This window comes from Mustela lutreola, chromosome 4 (assembly GCF_030435805.1).
Source record: "Mustela lutreola isolate mMusLut2 chromosome 4, mMusLut2.pri, whole genome shotgun sequence".
NCBI classification, from domain to species: Eukaryota; Metazoa; Chordata; class Mammalia; order Carnivora; family Mustelidae; genus Mustela; species Mustela lutreola.
Genome location: NC_081293.1, coordinates 70,846,030 through 70,861,834, shown reverse-complemented (window position 1 = coordinate 70,861,834; position 15,805 = coordinate 70,846,030). Strand labels below are relative to the sequence as shown.

The 15,805-nt window shown below is 36.9% G+C and overlaps 1 protein-coding gene across 1 annotated transcript in view; it reads right to left on the bottom strand.

Annotated features, from left to right (window-relative positions):
• The window catches only part of PCDH15 (protocadherin related 15), a 723,362-nt gene that overhangs the window by 177,612 nt on the left and 529,945 nt on the right, over positions 1-15,805 (bottom strand). The window contains exons 22-23 of the mRNA XM_059172504.1: positions 8,221-8,361; positions 6,340-6,452 (exon numbers count right to left, since the gene is read on the bottom strand). Coding sequence (XP_059028487.1) covers positions 6,340-6,452; positions 8,221-8,361 — 254 coding nt within the window. The remainder of the gene's footprint in view (positions 1-6,339; positions 6,453-8,220; positions 8,362-15,805) is intronic.

Sequence of the window (15,805 nt, the reverse complement as noted above, 5' to 3'; positions counted from 1 at the left end):
GATAACCAAACATTATCTGGAAGTCTAGAAAGGTTTGGCTGGGAATATGTAATACTAACATTTGATATGCTGAAATCACTAGACATAACTTAAAACATTCAAAAACGCCCATCTGTGATTTTCTTTGAATTCAAACAAACCAAAAAAAAAAAAAAGTATGCATTCTCTTGCTACTTTAAGAGGAAGGCAATCTGTTTCACCAATACATATTTAAGAATAAAATATTTCTGTACTATTCCATGGGTTCATGGAACCAATTTTGTATATTCTTAACATAACCCAAGTCATCTTAAGATGACTGCAGTGATGAAAACCTATAACTTGTCTGAAACTACACGTTTAATGTGCTAATTATCCACCCACACTATTTTCCCTTCTTCCCCAGTAGGAGAGGTGGAAATGAGATACAGCTGCCTAGCAAGGGAAGAATTCATCCACCCATTCAGTGTTGGCTGTGGCCATTTGCCTTGAGTTTCAGGAAAGAACTTGAGCTGAGGTGAAATTTGCAAACCCTAATTCACTTGCTTCAGGAAATCTCTGCTTGTGGATTTTCTGCCCTTGGCCCCATTCCAGGGACAAAAATGGCAATCACTGGGATAATTCTGAAATAGGATGTTTAGGACAGAAGATGCTAAGTTGGCTTGGGTTGTTGATGACAGCATGGAAAAATTATGTGAAGAGTTACCACCAGCTGACACAATCAGTTTAGACTCTCATGTGAGTCAAAACACATGAGTTTTTGTTCTCAAAACTATTATAATACAAGGGTTTCTTTCTACCCCAGCCTAACCTACCCTATTTAATCCTTTTAACCAAGATTTAAAGATTTAATAATATACCATTCCAAACACAAGAATACTGGACTGGGGAGGTGGTCAGTTTAAGAATTGAGTTCAATATTCTGCAATGAACTAATATTTTATCTTTAGAGGCTTTCTTCACACCTCGTCATTTGTTGAAAACCAGTTTTTCCTAAGGAATTCAAGAGTCGTTATTGGAATGAAGGTATTCCCAAGATATGTATCTCAGCTTGTCATAGATCCCTTACTGTGGATCTCTGCTTTCCATTTGCAACCCATGAGCATTTTCCAACCACAAGGACAGAAATCTTGCTTATCGCTTGGTGTCCCCTCCGCCCCCAGACTGATCCCATGAGAAAGTTTTTCTACCAGGAGCAATTTTGTAATGGAAGTAAAACTTCACCTCTACCCTTTCGGGGTTTTTAGGCTGGGTCTAAGTATTAAACTGACATAGGTCAGATGAGTAGGAGAAAACATTCCCATTTATATAAGTTATATGTGACAGGAGAGCCCTTGTGAGAAAATGAAGAGCCAGAGAAATGGCAAAACCTTCATACTTTTGTATTAGGATGAACAGAGACAGGCCATTGTGGAAAAGTAAACTATAGAAGGAGGCTGGAGTGAGCTGTGAATTGTTTTAACAAGGCCTGTCGGTATCGCTTCTCTTGGCTTTGACTCCTCATTAAAGAATGTGTTTTTCCTCCTGGTACAGAGAAAGCATTTTTCACATGAGTTTATAGGTCCTGCTTTTGGGAGGAAAAGGGAAGATCAGAATGTCCTTCTTACAGCTGCTGTGTTTTTAAGCACTTTCAGCTCAAAATACTCCTTATGCCCAAGTGGCATATTCTGCCACCCTTGGACTCCAGCGCAAGGGAACTGAGGTCCCATAGTGTATACAGCATCTCTGGTATTTATGTGTATTTAGCCGAAGCAGTAAATGATTTTGAAAAAAAAATTATATATATTTAGGACATTCCTAGTTAGGTAGCACTCTTCCAATCTGTGATTCAGAGGCCTGGGCTCCTCTCACGTTCCTACAGTTGTCAACATATGGCTCCCAAGGGTCTCTCGGTGTGTTTTCCATTTCACCTGTCCATACAGGGAAAGGTTAAATCAGGCCAGGGAACAGTGCAGACCGTCGTGTTCCCCATTTTATTGTTCAGAACTCAGTCCCATGGCTCTATCTAGCAAGCAGGGCTGGGGAATGGAATCTAGCTATGGGTCCAGGAGGATGAAGAAAAGAGTAGAGGCATCCAGACTCTGGTATATATGTCAAAAATCTCCAAGAGCATGGAGAGGTAATGAAGATCAGCCTTAGGTCTCTTACTTTTTTTTTTTTTTTTTAATAATTCATTCCACACTTCAGGTCAAATGTAAATTTCCTTGAACATTTAAATTGAATCATTGGGCCTTATTCAACATACAGTGTGTTCTGCCAGTGTTTGATATGACTTTTTTATTATTCAAGTTTTCTAAGAATCTTATAAAAAGGAAAACAATCCTGTCCCAAGTCCTACTGAATCCATTATGCCAATTAAGTCAATTCTGAGGACTTTTTTATAGATTGTAACATGCAGCAAGGATACCAAATTGCCTTTATGTATCAGAGTAACAAATGGACCAGAACAGTCAAGGGCACTATTTGCAAATGTTAGAAATATTTTTCTGGAAGGTCAGAAAATTCTTCTCCATGTGCTCCTGTGACTCCTCTTAATTTTATCACCAAGTAATTGGCAGTTTTCTTTTATTCTCTAAGTTAACAACTTTATTAATAGAATCTATTTGCAGTTTGTACTTCTTTGCAGAGAAGGTAAGAAATGGTAAATTATTCATTGAACAAAACATTTTTATTTTTAAAAGTGGCATAAATAAAGGCAATTTTAAAAAGAAAGCTAAATGAGCAATGCCCTGATGAGATCTATGACCCTGGCCTGAATGCCACAGTATTTTAGCTAAAAGAGTTAATAAGCAATGTGCTACAGAAGTCTGGAGGCTTATAGCTAATAATAGGAAATGAGCTGTGCATGAAAGCCAGGAGAAAGGGGACAGCATTTACTGTGTTTATTCTCTCTTTGGGGCTTCCGACGAAGCACTGTATGGAATGAACAGATTCTTTTCAGCTGAAGATCTGAGGGATTCCTGGACGCACCCCAAATAGTAAGTACATTTTTGTGAGCATTAAATCCAGGTAAGACGGTGAGAAACATGGGGAGTTTATATCCATTCTGGTTCCTGAGAAGCCATGAACACATCCAGGGACCATGAACATATCCAGGAAAGGTCTCTAGAAGCAGAAAACTGCATGTCCCATAGCAAAGAACTGGGGTTCACAGGTTGCCATGCCAGCTAAAGAGGAAGGTACTGGTAACAATGGACAGAAGGAAGAAAAGGGCCTTTCAAACAGACTGAACAAGAATTCTTACTGTTTTAAATAGAGTTTACATCTCAGTGGTTTATATAAGTGTTATGTAGAATTTTCTGGTAAAATTACATTCATTTATTGCTTGAATCTTGCAAAGGAAGCTTTTCTTTAAAGGTTTTATTTATTTTAGAGAGACAGAGAGAGTGCATGAGCAGGGGGAGGGGCAGAGGGAGAGAATCTCAAGCACACTCCCCACAGAGCATGGAGCCCAATGCAGGGCTCAATGCCACGACCTTGAGATCACCACCCTTAGATCAAGAACTTACCTGAAACCAAGAGTGGGATGCTTAATCAACTGAGCTACCCAAGTGCCCAAGGCAGCATATTATAAAAGGAAAACACTGCTTGGTTCAGTGTAGTAAATGTTCCCAGACACATCACCTGCCTCCTCTCTCGGTAGCTTTGTCTTTGCTTTGAAACTTACAATTCTTAGTAAGTACTTAGAAATTATCAAAGCAAAAACAAAAACAAAAACACCACAGTTGGTGCGCCTGGGTGGCTCAGTGGGTTAAAGCCTCTGCCTTCAGCTGAGGTCATGATCTCAGGGTCCTGGGATCAAGCCCCGCATGGGGCTCTCTGCTCAGCAGGCAGCCTGCTTCCTCTACTCTCTCTGCCTGCCTCTCTGTCTACTTGTGATCTCTGTCAAATAAATAAATAAAATCTTAAAAATAAAACACCACAGTTATCAAAACAATAAAAATCCACATTTTAGAATATGATCAAGTATTATGTGAAATCTTCATTTTTCTTGAGCCTCAAATAACATGACATAATGTCTACTTTGTCTCTACATAGACTAAACTACCAAAATATCTTGGAAATCAATACATCCTCCCGTATTGTTTATTTGTATGTGTATGTATGCTAATTCTTCAGCATGGAACATCCTGTCATATTTTTGTGGAGTAGTTAAGCTGTATTTTTTTCTCAAGATACAACTTAAAGCTATGTGTGTTTAAATCTAGTAAGGTATTTCCCCAACACACTTGTTTAGCACTGATCTCCTATCATTGCATCTTTTTTTTTTTTTTTTAAGATTTTATTTATTTATTTGACAGAGAGAGATCACAAACAGGCAGAGAGGCAGGCAGAGAGAGAGGAGGAAGCAGGCTCCCTGCTGAGCAGAGAGCCTGATGCGGGGCTCGATCCCAGGTCCCTGGGATCATGACCTGAGCCGAAGGCAGCGGCTTAACCCACTGAGCCACCCAGGCGCCCCTCCTATCATTGCATCTTCACACTATACTGTGTTGTTCATACAGTGTTTTGTTTGCATGTGTGGCTGTGAACCCCTGGAGCTCCAAGACAGGATGCCGTTTAATGCTATGTCCAGAATAAAGAAATGGTAAATATGTAGTATGTGATGAGTCTCCTTCAAATATGTGTGGAAAACTATCTCTTATGGGTTTTAACATTCAAATACATGTATATTCATGTTTTCGCTTAAAACAATATCATAAAGAAAGTTCTACTATATTTTCAGGAGAGCATTATAAAATTTTTCACTCATATGCAATCATGAAGCAATCATAAAATATAGTACATTTAATTTTATTATTTTTTAAACAAATTCTACACTTCCTAAGAATATCTGTCTACCTGTCTATCTATCTATCTATGTATCTATACACGTGCTTGGACTGAACTGGGTCCCCCTAAAATCAATATGTTGAAGAATTTAACCCTCAATGTCATAGTATTTGAATATGAGACCTTTGAGAGGTAGTTAAGTTTGGATGAGGTCATGGTCGGGGCTAATCTTTGGATGGGCACCCTCATAAGAAGAGACACCAGGGAGCTTGCTTTGTTTCATGAGCACTCAACAGCGACACAGCTGTCCACAAGCCAGGAAGAAGGCTCTCACCACAACCCAACCGTGCTGGTGCCCTGACCTCAGGCTTTCAGTCTCTGAAACTGTGAGGAAACAAATTTCCCAATTGGAGTCACCTGGTCTGTGGGATTTTGTTATGGCAGCCTGACTTAAGACAGTATATACACTAGCTCTATAGCTATAATACATAATATATGTCATACCCATAAACACATATACACATACATTCTTTCTTTCTCTTTCGCTGATTATATGAGAAAAATCATTGTAGATTTGTGTCAAATTATGTATCTATCTGGCAATAACAAGAAATGAAATGTTTACTACTTCTCACTATTGAGATTATAATTAGTTGCAGTTTCAACCCCAAAATATAATGTTATATTTTTCAAAGACTGCATTTTTTTCGAAATTTTATTTTTTTATTTATCTGAGAGAGAGAGAGAGAGAGAGAGAGGGGAAGCCAGCAGGGAGATGGAAAGGGGACAAGCAGACTCCATGCTGAGCACAGAGCCTGACGAGGGGTTCGATCTCACCATGCTGAGATCATGACCTGAGCCTAGATCAAGAGTTGGATGCTTCTACTGGGTATTTACCCCAAAGATACATATGTAGTGAAAAGAAGGGCCATCTGTATCCCAATGTTTATAGCAGCAATGGCCACAGTCATCAAACTGTGGAAAGAACCAAGATGCCCTTCAATGGACAAATGGATAAGGAAGATGTGGTCCGTATACACTACAGAGTATTATGCCTCCATCAGAAAGGATGAATACCCAACTTTTGTAGCAACATGGATGGGACTGGAAGAGATTATGCTGAGTGAAATAAGTCAAGCAGAGAGAGTCAATTATCATATGGTTTCACTTATTTGTGGAGCCTAACAAATAGCATGGAGGACATGGGGAGTTAGAGAGGAGAAGGGAGTTGGGGGAAATTGGAAGGGGAGGTGAACCATGAGAGACTATGGACTCTGAAAAACAATCTGAGGGGTTTGAAGCGGCGAGGGGTGGGAGTTTGGGGGAACCAGGTGGTGGGTATTAGGGAGGGCACAGATTGCATGGAGCACTGGGTGTGGTGCAAAAGCAATAATACTGTTACTTTGAAAATAAATAAATAAATAAATAAATAAATAAACAAATGTAATATTAAGCTAATTTAGAAAAACTTAAACGAGAACGAGAAGGTCATATCATTGATCAATTCAAATTACCTCACTTTTGAAAGGCCCAAACAGAGCAACACAAAAAACCTTTACACATTTTACAAAAACAGATAGAAATCAGTACCTATACTCTTCTTGCGTGAAGCGTGGAATTTCTCCAGGATGTAAGACCAGAATTTTCACTGTGGCGCTGCTGGACATCACAGGTTCGCCCTCATCAAAAGCAACAACCACCAACTTAAAAAATAATAAAGATTCATGTTAAAGAGGATTAGCAAGAAGCAAGTAAAGCATCATTTTTAATCACTGGACTGCCTGGTTCCAGGAGGGGGAGCAATGATCACTTTCTCACTGTCTTCCATGGAGCAGGTACTGGACTGCTGGGATATGTTACCTATCTTCTCACTTGCTCTTCACAACAATCCCACCAGTTGGGTGTTTTTTTCTTTTTTCTTTCTTTCTTTCTTTCTTTTTTTTTTTTTTTTTAATTTCCTAGACAAGAAAACTTGAAGTGGAGTTACTAACGCTATGATAAAACACTACAGTAAAACAGGTATGTGATACTACAGCTCTCCAATGATTAAACTGATTTCTCTCCCACAGTCCCACTGGTACCCACAGCAAAAACACAGGCCATTATGAGCACCGACACTTATTTAAAAAGTGTTAAATTCAGTCACATTGACGGCAAAAAGCTAATTAGTTTCCTTACAAAAAAGAAATTAATTTTTCCCGTGAATTAATTGTCTGCAAGATTACAGGGCAGAAATACTTCACTCTGGAGGATAAAACTGGAAATCTTTACAGTTTAACAGAGTTGGAGATACACTCTCTTTAAAGCATATAAAACCAAGTTCATACCTTATAGTAGAAACTGATCAAATGATGCAAACTGCAGAAAAGTTTTCATCTCAAGATGTCTCAAGTAATAATATTTATTACTACAGCGTTGTTTATAATTGCTCCTTTTTGGATAATGTATATTATATCAAGAAGAATGCTTCTATTTAAGAAATGCTAAATATTTTCAATATTATGTGTTTCTCTGGAATATCTGTCATTTTGGAACGTGCAGGCTACTAATTTAAACCAGTTCAACCTAGACGAAACCATAACTAAGGATGATCCTTGGGCCCATGTTTTACCCTTGGGTTAACACTGAACCAAGAGAACAACTGCTCCCAACAGTGCTAGGATTATGTGAGGTATAGTACTCACTGACACACACGAGGTTAACCAATGAGGGCATTTCTGCAATGGAGGGTCAAAGGTTTTATTCACAATGAAAAAATTATTCTAAGGAATTACAAAAATGGGAACACTCAAACATTTAATAAAAAAAATATTTATGACAATAATGAAGGGTAGTAATATTTCAAATTTTCCTGAAGTAGAACTTATCATGAGTACATAAACTTGACCCAATAATCTTGCCTCTCAGTACTTATCTTAAGGAAAAAGAAAATCAAAAAGGTGGCAAATAATATTTGTACAAGGAGTTTCACAACAGCAAATATTATTACAACAAAAAACTAGAAACATCAAATCCAACAACAAAGTGTAAGACAAAAAAAATAATAGCGCAATTCATACAATAGAACATCGTTCAACCATTAAAATAATACCATTAACAATATTTACTGTCATAGGCAATATATTACTCACTTTAAAAAAGCAGTATGAATAATAGGATCATATTAGGGTCAAACACACACGTGTATACTTGCATTTGTATGGAATGTTATCATAAGGATAGATAGTAAACTGCTCAATTCTAGTTATCCACAAAATGTGAAATATCAATTCTGTGTGTGGTGGTGGTTTTTTTTTTTTTTTCTTTCAGCTTAACTATATTTTATAAGTATATTCCTGGTAAAATATATATTATTTTGTAATTTTTTTTAATTGAAAGGAGAAAAATGGAAACATGTACGGTTATCTATTAAACTGTACTCTCAGAAGTTAAATATCAAACAGATAATGGTAAGGAAAACACTGCACTGACCTTAAAAATTGTTGTAGGCTCTTCGTTAAGATTGACTCGAGTTATTACTCTTCCAGAATCTTCTTCTACGTCAAAAATACTGGCAGGATAAGGAAACTGGGCATCGTCTACTCTGTACCTCACACGACTTGCGGGCAATCCCTAAAATGAGATCATATATCATTAATTCACTGTTGCAAAATGAAAACAAAGGGTATTGATGGCGGCAAACCGATGTATAAAATGCATGGCTTTCTAGAAGTGAAAAATTGTATTTAGCACTCACACTTCGAGGTCTGAAATACAGCAGAATCTCTGTTTCTTTTGGATGACTGCCCCTGAACCAATGAAGTATCTTCACTACCTGTTATTGAAAATTATTTCTGTGACAGAATAAATTAATGTTGCTTTGGGTGTCTTCTCTTCCACTGTCCTTTAATTATAGGAATCTCACCTGACCTAAGCCCCATGTCTGCTTATTTTTTTTACCTTCTGAGACAATTATAAATGGTGTTCTTTTATCGTGATTATTTGAACTCTGACACAGAGAATGATGGAGCATGGAGGTCTGTTGTAAAGTGGAGGGATGGGTATGGAAGTGGAGGAGACAAAACTATTCACCAGCTGCTCTGTGCTGTTAAACATGCTAGTTTTGTGGGGTTTTTTCCATAAATAAATTAGTCCTCACAACAATCCTTTAGGAAAACATTACTAATGATGATGATAGTAATAATAGTAAAATAATGATAGCTAACATTTGTTGAATGCTTATTATGTCCAAGAACTATACTAAAGATGATACATGTAGATTCAACTGTCCATTTTTTATTTTTAGTTAATGAACTTGAGGCTTATAGGGAGTTAAAGGATGTGAAATTGTCCCAGATATAGAACAAGATAAATTGGGATAGTAAATCTCTTGGAACACTGAGAAAATAAAGTTAAATTAAAAAAATCATTTAAAAAAGAAATTAATATTTGATACATTTTTAAAGACTACAAAAAATAGTTAAAACTGACTTACTTACATTAGGGTTTACTTTGGTCTTATTTTGAATTACATAATCTTCTCTGTGCATAGGTCACCCCTCAGGTCAAGTAAAGAGTTTGGGCACAGAGCTGGTATGTGGTAGATTTGATCACAAACCTGAACTGACACTATGGAAGAAAGCACTCCCAAGACAGTCACAGGAATATCTACCTTCTTTACCTCTATTTTCAGCTTCTGCAATTTCTTCCAGTCTTGTGCCTCTAAACAACTTCTATGTGTTTATAATTCCCATTTACATTCCAGCTACACTCCCCCTTTAAACTCCAAGGTAATATATATATATATATATGGTGGTCAACTTAGATGTTCTGTTTTTATCTCAGCATATCCCAAACCATCATCCTGATTTCCTCTCCCAAAAGTGCACCTTCTCCACACTAGACCAATGGCCCTACCTTTGACCAAGTTGGTCCATCTAAAAGCCTAGAGGTGACCATTGACCCTTCTCTTTCTCTTGGACTCTACAACCAAACCATCCTGAAGTCCTGCTAATAGCTCAATGAATGCATGCCTGATGTAGATTATTCTCATCTCTATGCACTTGTTTCCTGCAGTGGACTCTTAATTGACTTTCTGCTTCTATTCTATTGAAGTTATCTTTAAAAATATAAACCTTCCCTGAGATATAAAAATATAAACCACAAACTGAGAGCTCTCCCCCTAAAATCAGGAATAAGAACAAGAATGTCCACTCTCACCATTTTTATTCAACATGGAACTAGAAGTCCCAACCACAGCAAGTAGACAAGAAAAAATAAATAAAAGTAACCAAATTGGTAAGGAACAAGTAAAACTTCCACTATTTGCAAATAACTTGATATTATATATAGAACCCTAAAAACTGCAGCAAAATACTACTAGAACTGATAAATGAATTCAATAAGGTCTCAGAATACAAAATCAATATACAGAAATCCTTTGTGTTTCTATATATTAATAATGAAATAGCAGAAAGAGAAACAAAGAGAACATTCCCATTCTCAACTGCACCAAAAACAATAAAATACTTAGGAATAACACTGATGAAAGCAACTGAAGGCAACACAAACAAATGGAAAGGTATTCTATGTTCATGGATTGGGAGAATAAATATTATTAAAATGTCCATACTACCAACAAACTACAAATTTCATACACTCTCTCTCAAAACACCAAAAATATTTTTCACCAAACAAGAACAAACAATCACAAAATGAGTAAGGAAGCAGAAAAGACCTCAAATAGCTAAAGCACTCTTAAAAAAGAACAAAACTGGAGGCATCCCAATCCCACATTTCAAAATATACCGTACAAAGCTATCAAAATCAAAACAGTATGGTACTGTCACAAAAACAGACACATAGATCAATGGAACAGAATAAAGAGCCCAGAAATAAACCCATTGTTATATGGTCAATTAGTTTTTGACCAAAGAGGCAAGAATATGCAATGGGTGGGGAACATGGCTGGCTCAGTTGGTTAAGCAGCTGACTCTTGGTTTTGGCTCAGATCATGATCTCAGGGTCCTGGGACTGAGCCCTGAGTTGGGCTCTGTGCTCAGAGGGGAATCAGCTTGAGGATTTCTGTCCCTCCTTCTGCTTGTGTGCTCTCTTTCTCTAAAGTAAATAAATCTTTAAGAAAAAGAATATTCAATGGAAAAAAGTCTATTCAACAAATGGTATTGGGGCGCCTGGGTGGCTCAGTGGGTTAATCCGCTGCCTTGGGCTCAGGTCATGATCTCAGAGTTCTGGGATCGAGTCCTGCATGGGGCTCTCTGCTCAGCGGGGAGTCTGCTTTCCTCTCTCTCTCTCTCTCTCTCTCTGCCTGCCTCTCTGTCTACCTGTGATCTCTCTCTGTCAAATAAATAAATCAAATGTTAAAAGAAAACAAATGGTATTGGGAAAACTGGACTACATTCTTATACTATATAAAAAAATAAAATAAAAATCAATTAAAGACTTAAATGTGAGACCTGAAATCATAAAAATCCTAGAAAAGAGCACAGACAATAATTTCTCTGACATTGACTATAGCAACATTTTTTTCTGGATATGTCTCCTGAGGCAAAGAAACAAAAGCAAAAATAAACTATCAGGACTATATCAAAACAAAACCTTCTGCAAAAACAAAGGAAAGGATAAACAAAACTAAAAAACAACCTACTGAATGGAAGAAGATGTTTGCAGAACACATAATCAATTAAGGGTTAGATAGTATCCAAAATATATCAAGAACTTAAGCAACTTAACACCAAAAAACCCCCCAAATAATTTAATTAAAAATGTGCAGGAGACATGAACAGTCACTTGACAAAGAGACACAGATGGCCAGATACACACGAAAAGATGTTCTAAATCATTCATCAGCACAGAAATGCAAATCAAAGTTACAATGAGATCTAACCTCTCACCTGTCAGAATGGCAAAAAAAAAAAAAAAAAAAAAGCAAGTGTTGGTGAAGATGTGGAGAAAAAGGAACCCTTATGCTCTGTTGGTGGGAATCCAAACTGCAGCCACTGTGGAAAACAATATGCAGGTTCTTCAAAAAAATTAAAAACAAGCCTTTCTGATGATCTAGCAATTCCACTATTAAAATTACTGAAGAATACAAAAATACTAATTCAAAAAGATATATGCACCCTTATGTTTTTAGCAGCATTATTTACAATACCTAAGATATGGAAGCAACTCAAATGTCTACTGATAGATGTAATTCTATATTATATGCTGGAATATTATTCAACCACAAAAAAGGATGTGATCTTGACATTTGTGACAATATGGATGAACCTAGAGGGTGCTGTGCTAAGTGAAATAAGTAAGAATAAGAAATAACAAATAACCATATGATACACTGACATGTGGATCCTCAAAAACAAAACGAATAAACAAATGAAAAGCAGAATAAGACCTATAAACACAGAGGACAAACATATGGTTGCCAGAGGGAAGGAGGTTGAGGAAGGTCAGAATGGGCAAAGGGGAGACACGGGCTTCCAATTGTGGGGTGAGTATGTCATGGGGATGAAAGGCATGAGAGGAATAGAATCATTGTAATAGTGTTTATGGTGACAGATGGGAGCTACACTTGGGGAAAGCCCAACATAAGATATAAAGTGAATCATTGTGCCATGCACCTGGACTTGTGTGACACTGTGTGTAAAACATACTCAAATCTAAAAATTTTTAAAAAAATAATGGGGAGGGGCACCTGGGTGGCTCAGTGGGTTAAGCCACTGCCTTTGGCTCAGGTCATGATCTCAGGGTCCTGGAATCCAGCCCCACATCTGGCTCCCTGCTCAGCAGGGAGCCTGCTCCCCGCCCCCGCCTGCCTCTCTGCTTACTTGTGATCCCTCTCTCTGTCAAATAAATAAATAAAAAATAATGATATTGGCAGGAGTTGTTAGTGCTCCATTTGTGTGCTTTACTACATTATCCAATAATGTGCATTTCATGTGTTCTCACGTGTATGCTTACAAGAAACCCAGGGGTTGGTATGAGTAGTAACTATACCTTATGCAAAGACAATCAAGGCTCTTAAAGGTAGCACATTTCTGAATTTCCTCAGCTAGTACATGTCAGCATTATTACTCAAATGAAACACACTCATACAACAACACAGGTCCTTACACTTGAACCCAACGTGACATTTATCTATGATATCCTACAGGCAACAGTCCTTCAACATGAGAATGAACAAAGTTACTTGGGAAAAATGCTCTCGTAAATCCCGCTTAGTTTGTGTACTGCCCAGAAAGTTCTGGAGCACATGTCCCATGAAGAGGAGTGAAGGAAGAAAGAGGAACATCACAGCACAAACAGTTTCAAGAAAAAAATTCAGAGTTTCTGTTCAATTCAGCATCCACTCCATCTGTAGTACAACTAAAACCCTTGCTCCAGTCACAGAGTAGTTATCCAGAAACTTAAAGTGTCTTCATTGACTTGGCATGCCCTCTTCAAAAAGCCAACGTGTTCATAGTACATTTTGAATTATGCCTTTAACTGATAAAAAGAGGACAAATTTCAGTATTCTGAAGTGTTACCTCCCACATGCCTAACATATTTTGCTTTCCAGAACATCCAGGCCCTTCCTAGAGGGTCATGACAGATAAGACTGCAGGTGTATGTCATGAATTTTTTTATTCTATGATTTGTTATTCCACAGATCTCTACCACATAAAGAAGATGTGGCCTCCTGTGGCATGGTTAGCCCACCCGAGCCATTGTCATTGGTTCCCCCATCACCCTTACCATGAAGGCACTGCTTTTCATTTGATATCACATGCAGCAATAACTAAATACCTAAAGTTATTTGGATTTTCCTTTGCCTGTTTTCAAAAGTGTTTTCTCTTTCTTTCCCTCTCTCCCTCTCTTCCCTCTATTTTTATCTTCCTTTTTCATCTTTCCTCCCTACTTCTCTTCCTCCTTTTTTCTTCCTTTTCAAAATCTTTTTACTTGAGCCTTGCTTTATACTTAAATAATTAAGCCATATGATAGGCAAAGTTAACTGGTTTTGGGGACGGCGTCAACTAACATGCCTAACATTGTCTTTAGGTCATTTATGGCACGAGTCAGGCAAGGTAAAATTACCATGATTAATCTGGAAAACAATGTAATTGTAAAATTCAGAAATTCAACCATACTAAAAAAAAAAGGAGCCATTATAAACTTTATCACTTAATATTACTTAATATTATTTATTAAATATTGAATACTTGATTCCACTAAAAATTTAATAGGTATGATCAAAGTATTTTAATGTACAAAATTTACTCAATTACATTTTAAAAAATAAAATGAAATAGTTCACTGAGTTGATGAATTATGTATTCTATTAACTATATTACAACATGGCATGTAAATATTCAAGTTATCATTTAGTAAATATAAATTTAAATATTTATATTAATTTTTAAAAACCCAAATAATTCATAATTTTGACAAATATTAACTTACCAAATATTTTCATTTTTTTTAAATTGTGCTAGAAATATAAGAATCTCTATTTACTCTTTCATATTCCCAGTAAGTTGATATTTTTCCCAGTTGAATACATTGATCATATTTATTTTTTAAAGTAAACCAAGCTACAAAAACATACTTAAAATTGAGATGAAAATATTTATTACTTCATACTCTAATTCGGGATAAGATAGTATATATATTGTACTGTGTATATCTGTATATGCATTTATATGTTTATTAAGAGAGCTTTTTTGGACCATCAGTACTGAATGAAGAGCTGTCTTTTCAAAAAAGCCAATCTTTAGGGACACCTGAGTGGCTCTGTGGGTTAAGCCTCTGCCTTTGGCTCAGGTCATGGTCTCAGAGTCCTAGGATGGAGCCATGCATTAGACTCTCTGCTAAGCAGGGAGCCTGCTTACCCCCTCTCCCTCTCTTTCTCTCTGTCAAATAAATATATTAAAAAATCTTTTTAAAAAAGCCAATCTTTAAAATTTTATTACTATGGCAATAGATGCCTTATCTATAGCATTTCCAAAGTATAATGAAGTCACTAACACCGCAAGCAGGTTACAAAAATTATTTTCTTCAAGTTTATACTAAATTAAAACTAGGCTATAGTTTAATTTATAAATGATAAGCAAATGGCTTCTTGCTCTTGCAACGCTGATCAAAAAATTCGTCTTTATTTATGACAGAAGAAACCTCTCTGTTCTTAGACAACAGCACCACTAAACCATTTCATTCACATAAAATTTTGGCAAAAGGAAGTTCATCAGTGTAGTTCAGACCCCCAGTGGCATTTCAGGACTTAGACTATCAGAAAGGCCCTTTCCTCAGGAAAACACTACCTGAAAGCCAAGCTCTTTATCCCCCACAGTGAGGGGGCATAGTCCTCTTTCTCCACAAGGGAACAGAAGCCTTCCTAACTGTGAAGACCAAGGTTTTACCCTGAGCCTCGTTTTTGTCAGCACAGACAGTTCTAATTCTTTTCATAGCAACTGAGGGATTCTCTTCTTGCTTTTCTGTCTGTCTCCATGCCCATACTTCCCATAGTAGTCTAGAAATGTTTCCAACTGTGGGCTCAAAAGAATAAAACAAATTGTCTATGGTTTTAGGGCACCATCAAGGAAGACAAATTAGACAGCTGCATAGTGGAATCCACTAACTAAACTACCATGTCTCTTCCTTAGTACGGGTGTCTTAATATGATGAGGTAAAATATATTTTGACTTTGCAGTTAAGGTAAAATTTCAAAAAAGGGACTATGAGATAGATTGTGGTCCAACGTCGTTTTTGAGTTAGTGGGTGATTTCATAATAGGTATGTAATTTCACATTAAAAAAAAAAAGGCTAAACAATTTTGGAATTTTGCTCTATTTACCTGGCCACCATGAAGAGACATTATCAAAAGAAAAAAAAATTGCAAGAAAACAAAACAAGACATAAACATGAATTCAAGAAGATAGTGGTAAAATTCTCTGCAAAGATTCTCTTCTCAGCAGGGGTGGCAAAAATAGAGAATCCTATCATTATGTCTCTTGGAGTCTTTTGAAGGCTAAACAAAGTGGGTTCCTTCTTAAAATTTTATGGAAAGTGAGGATGTGTGAGAAGC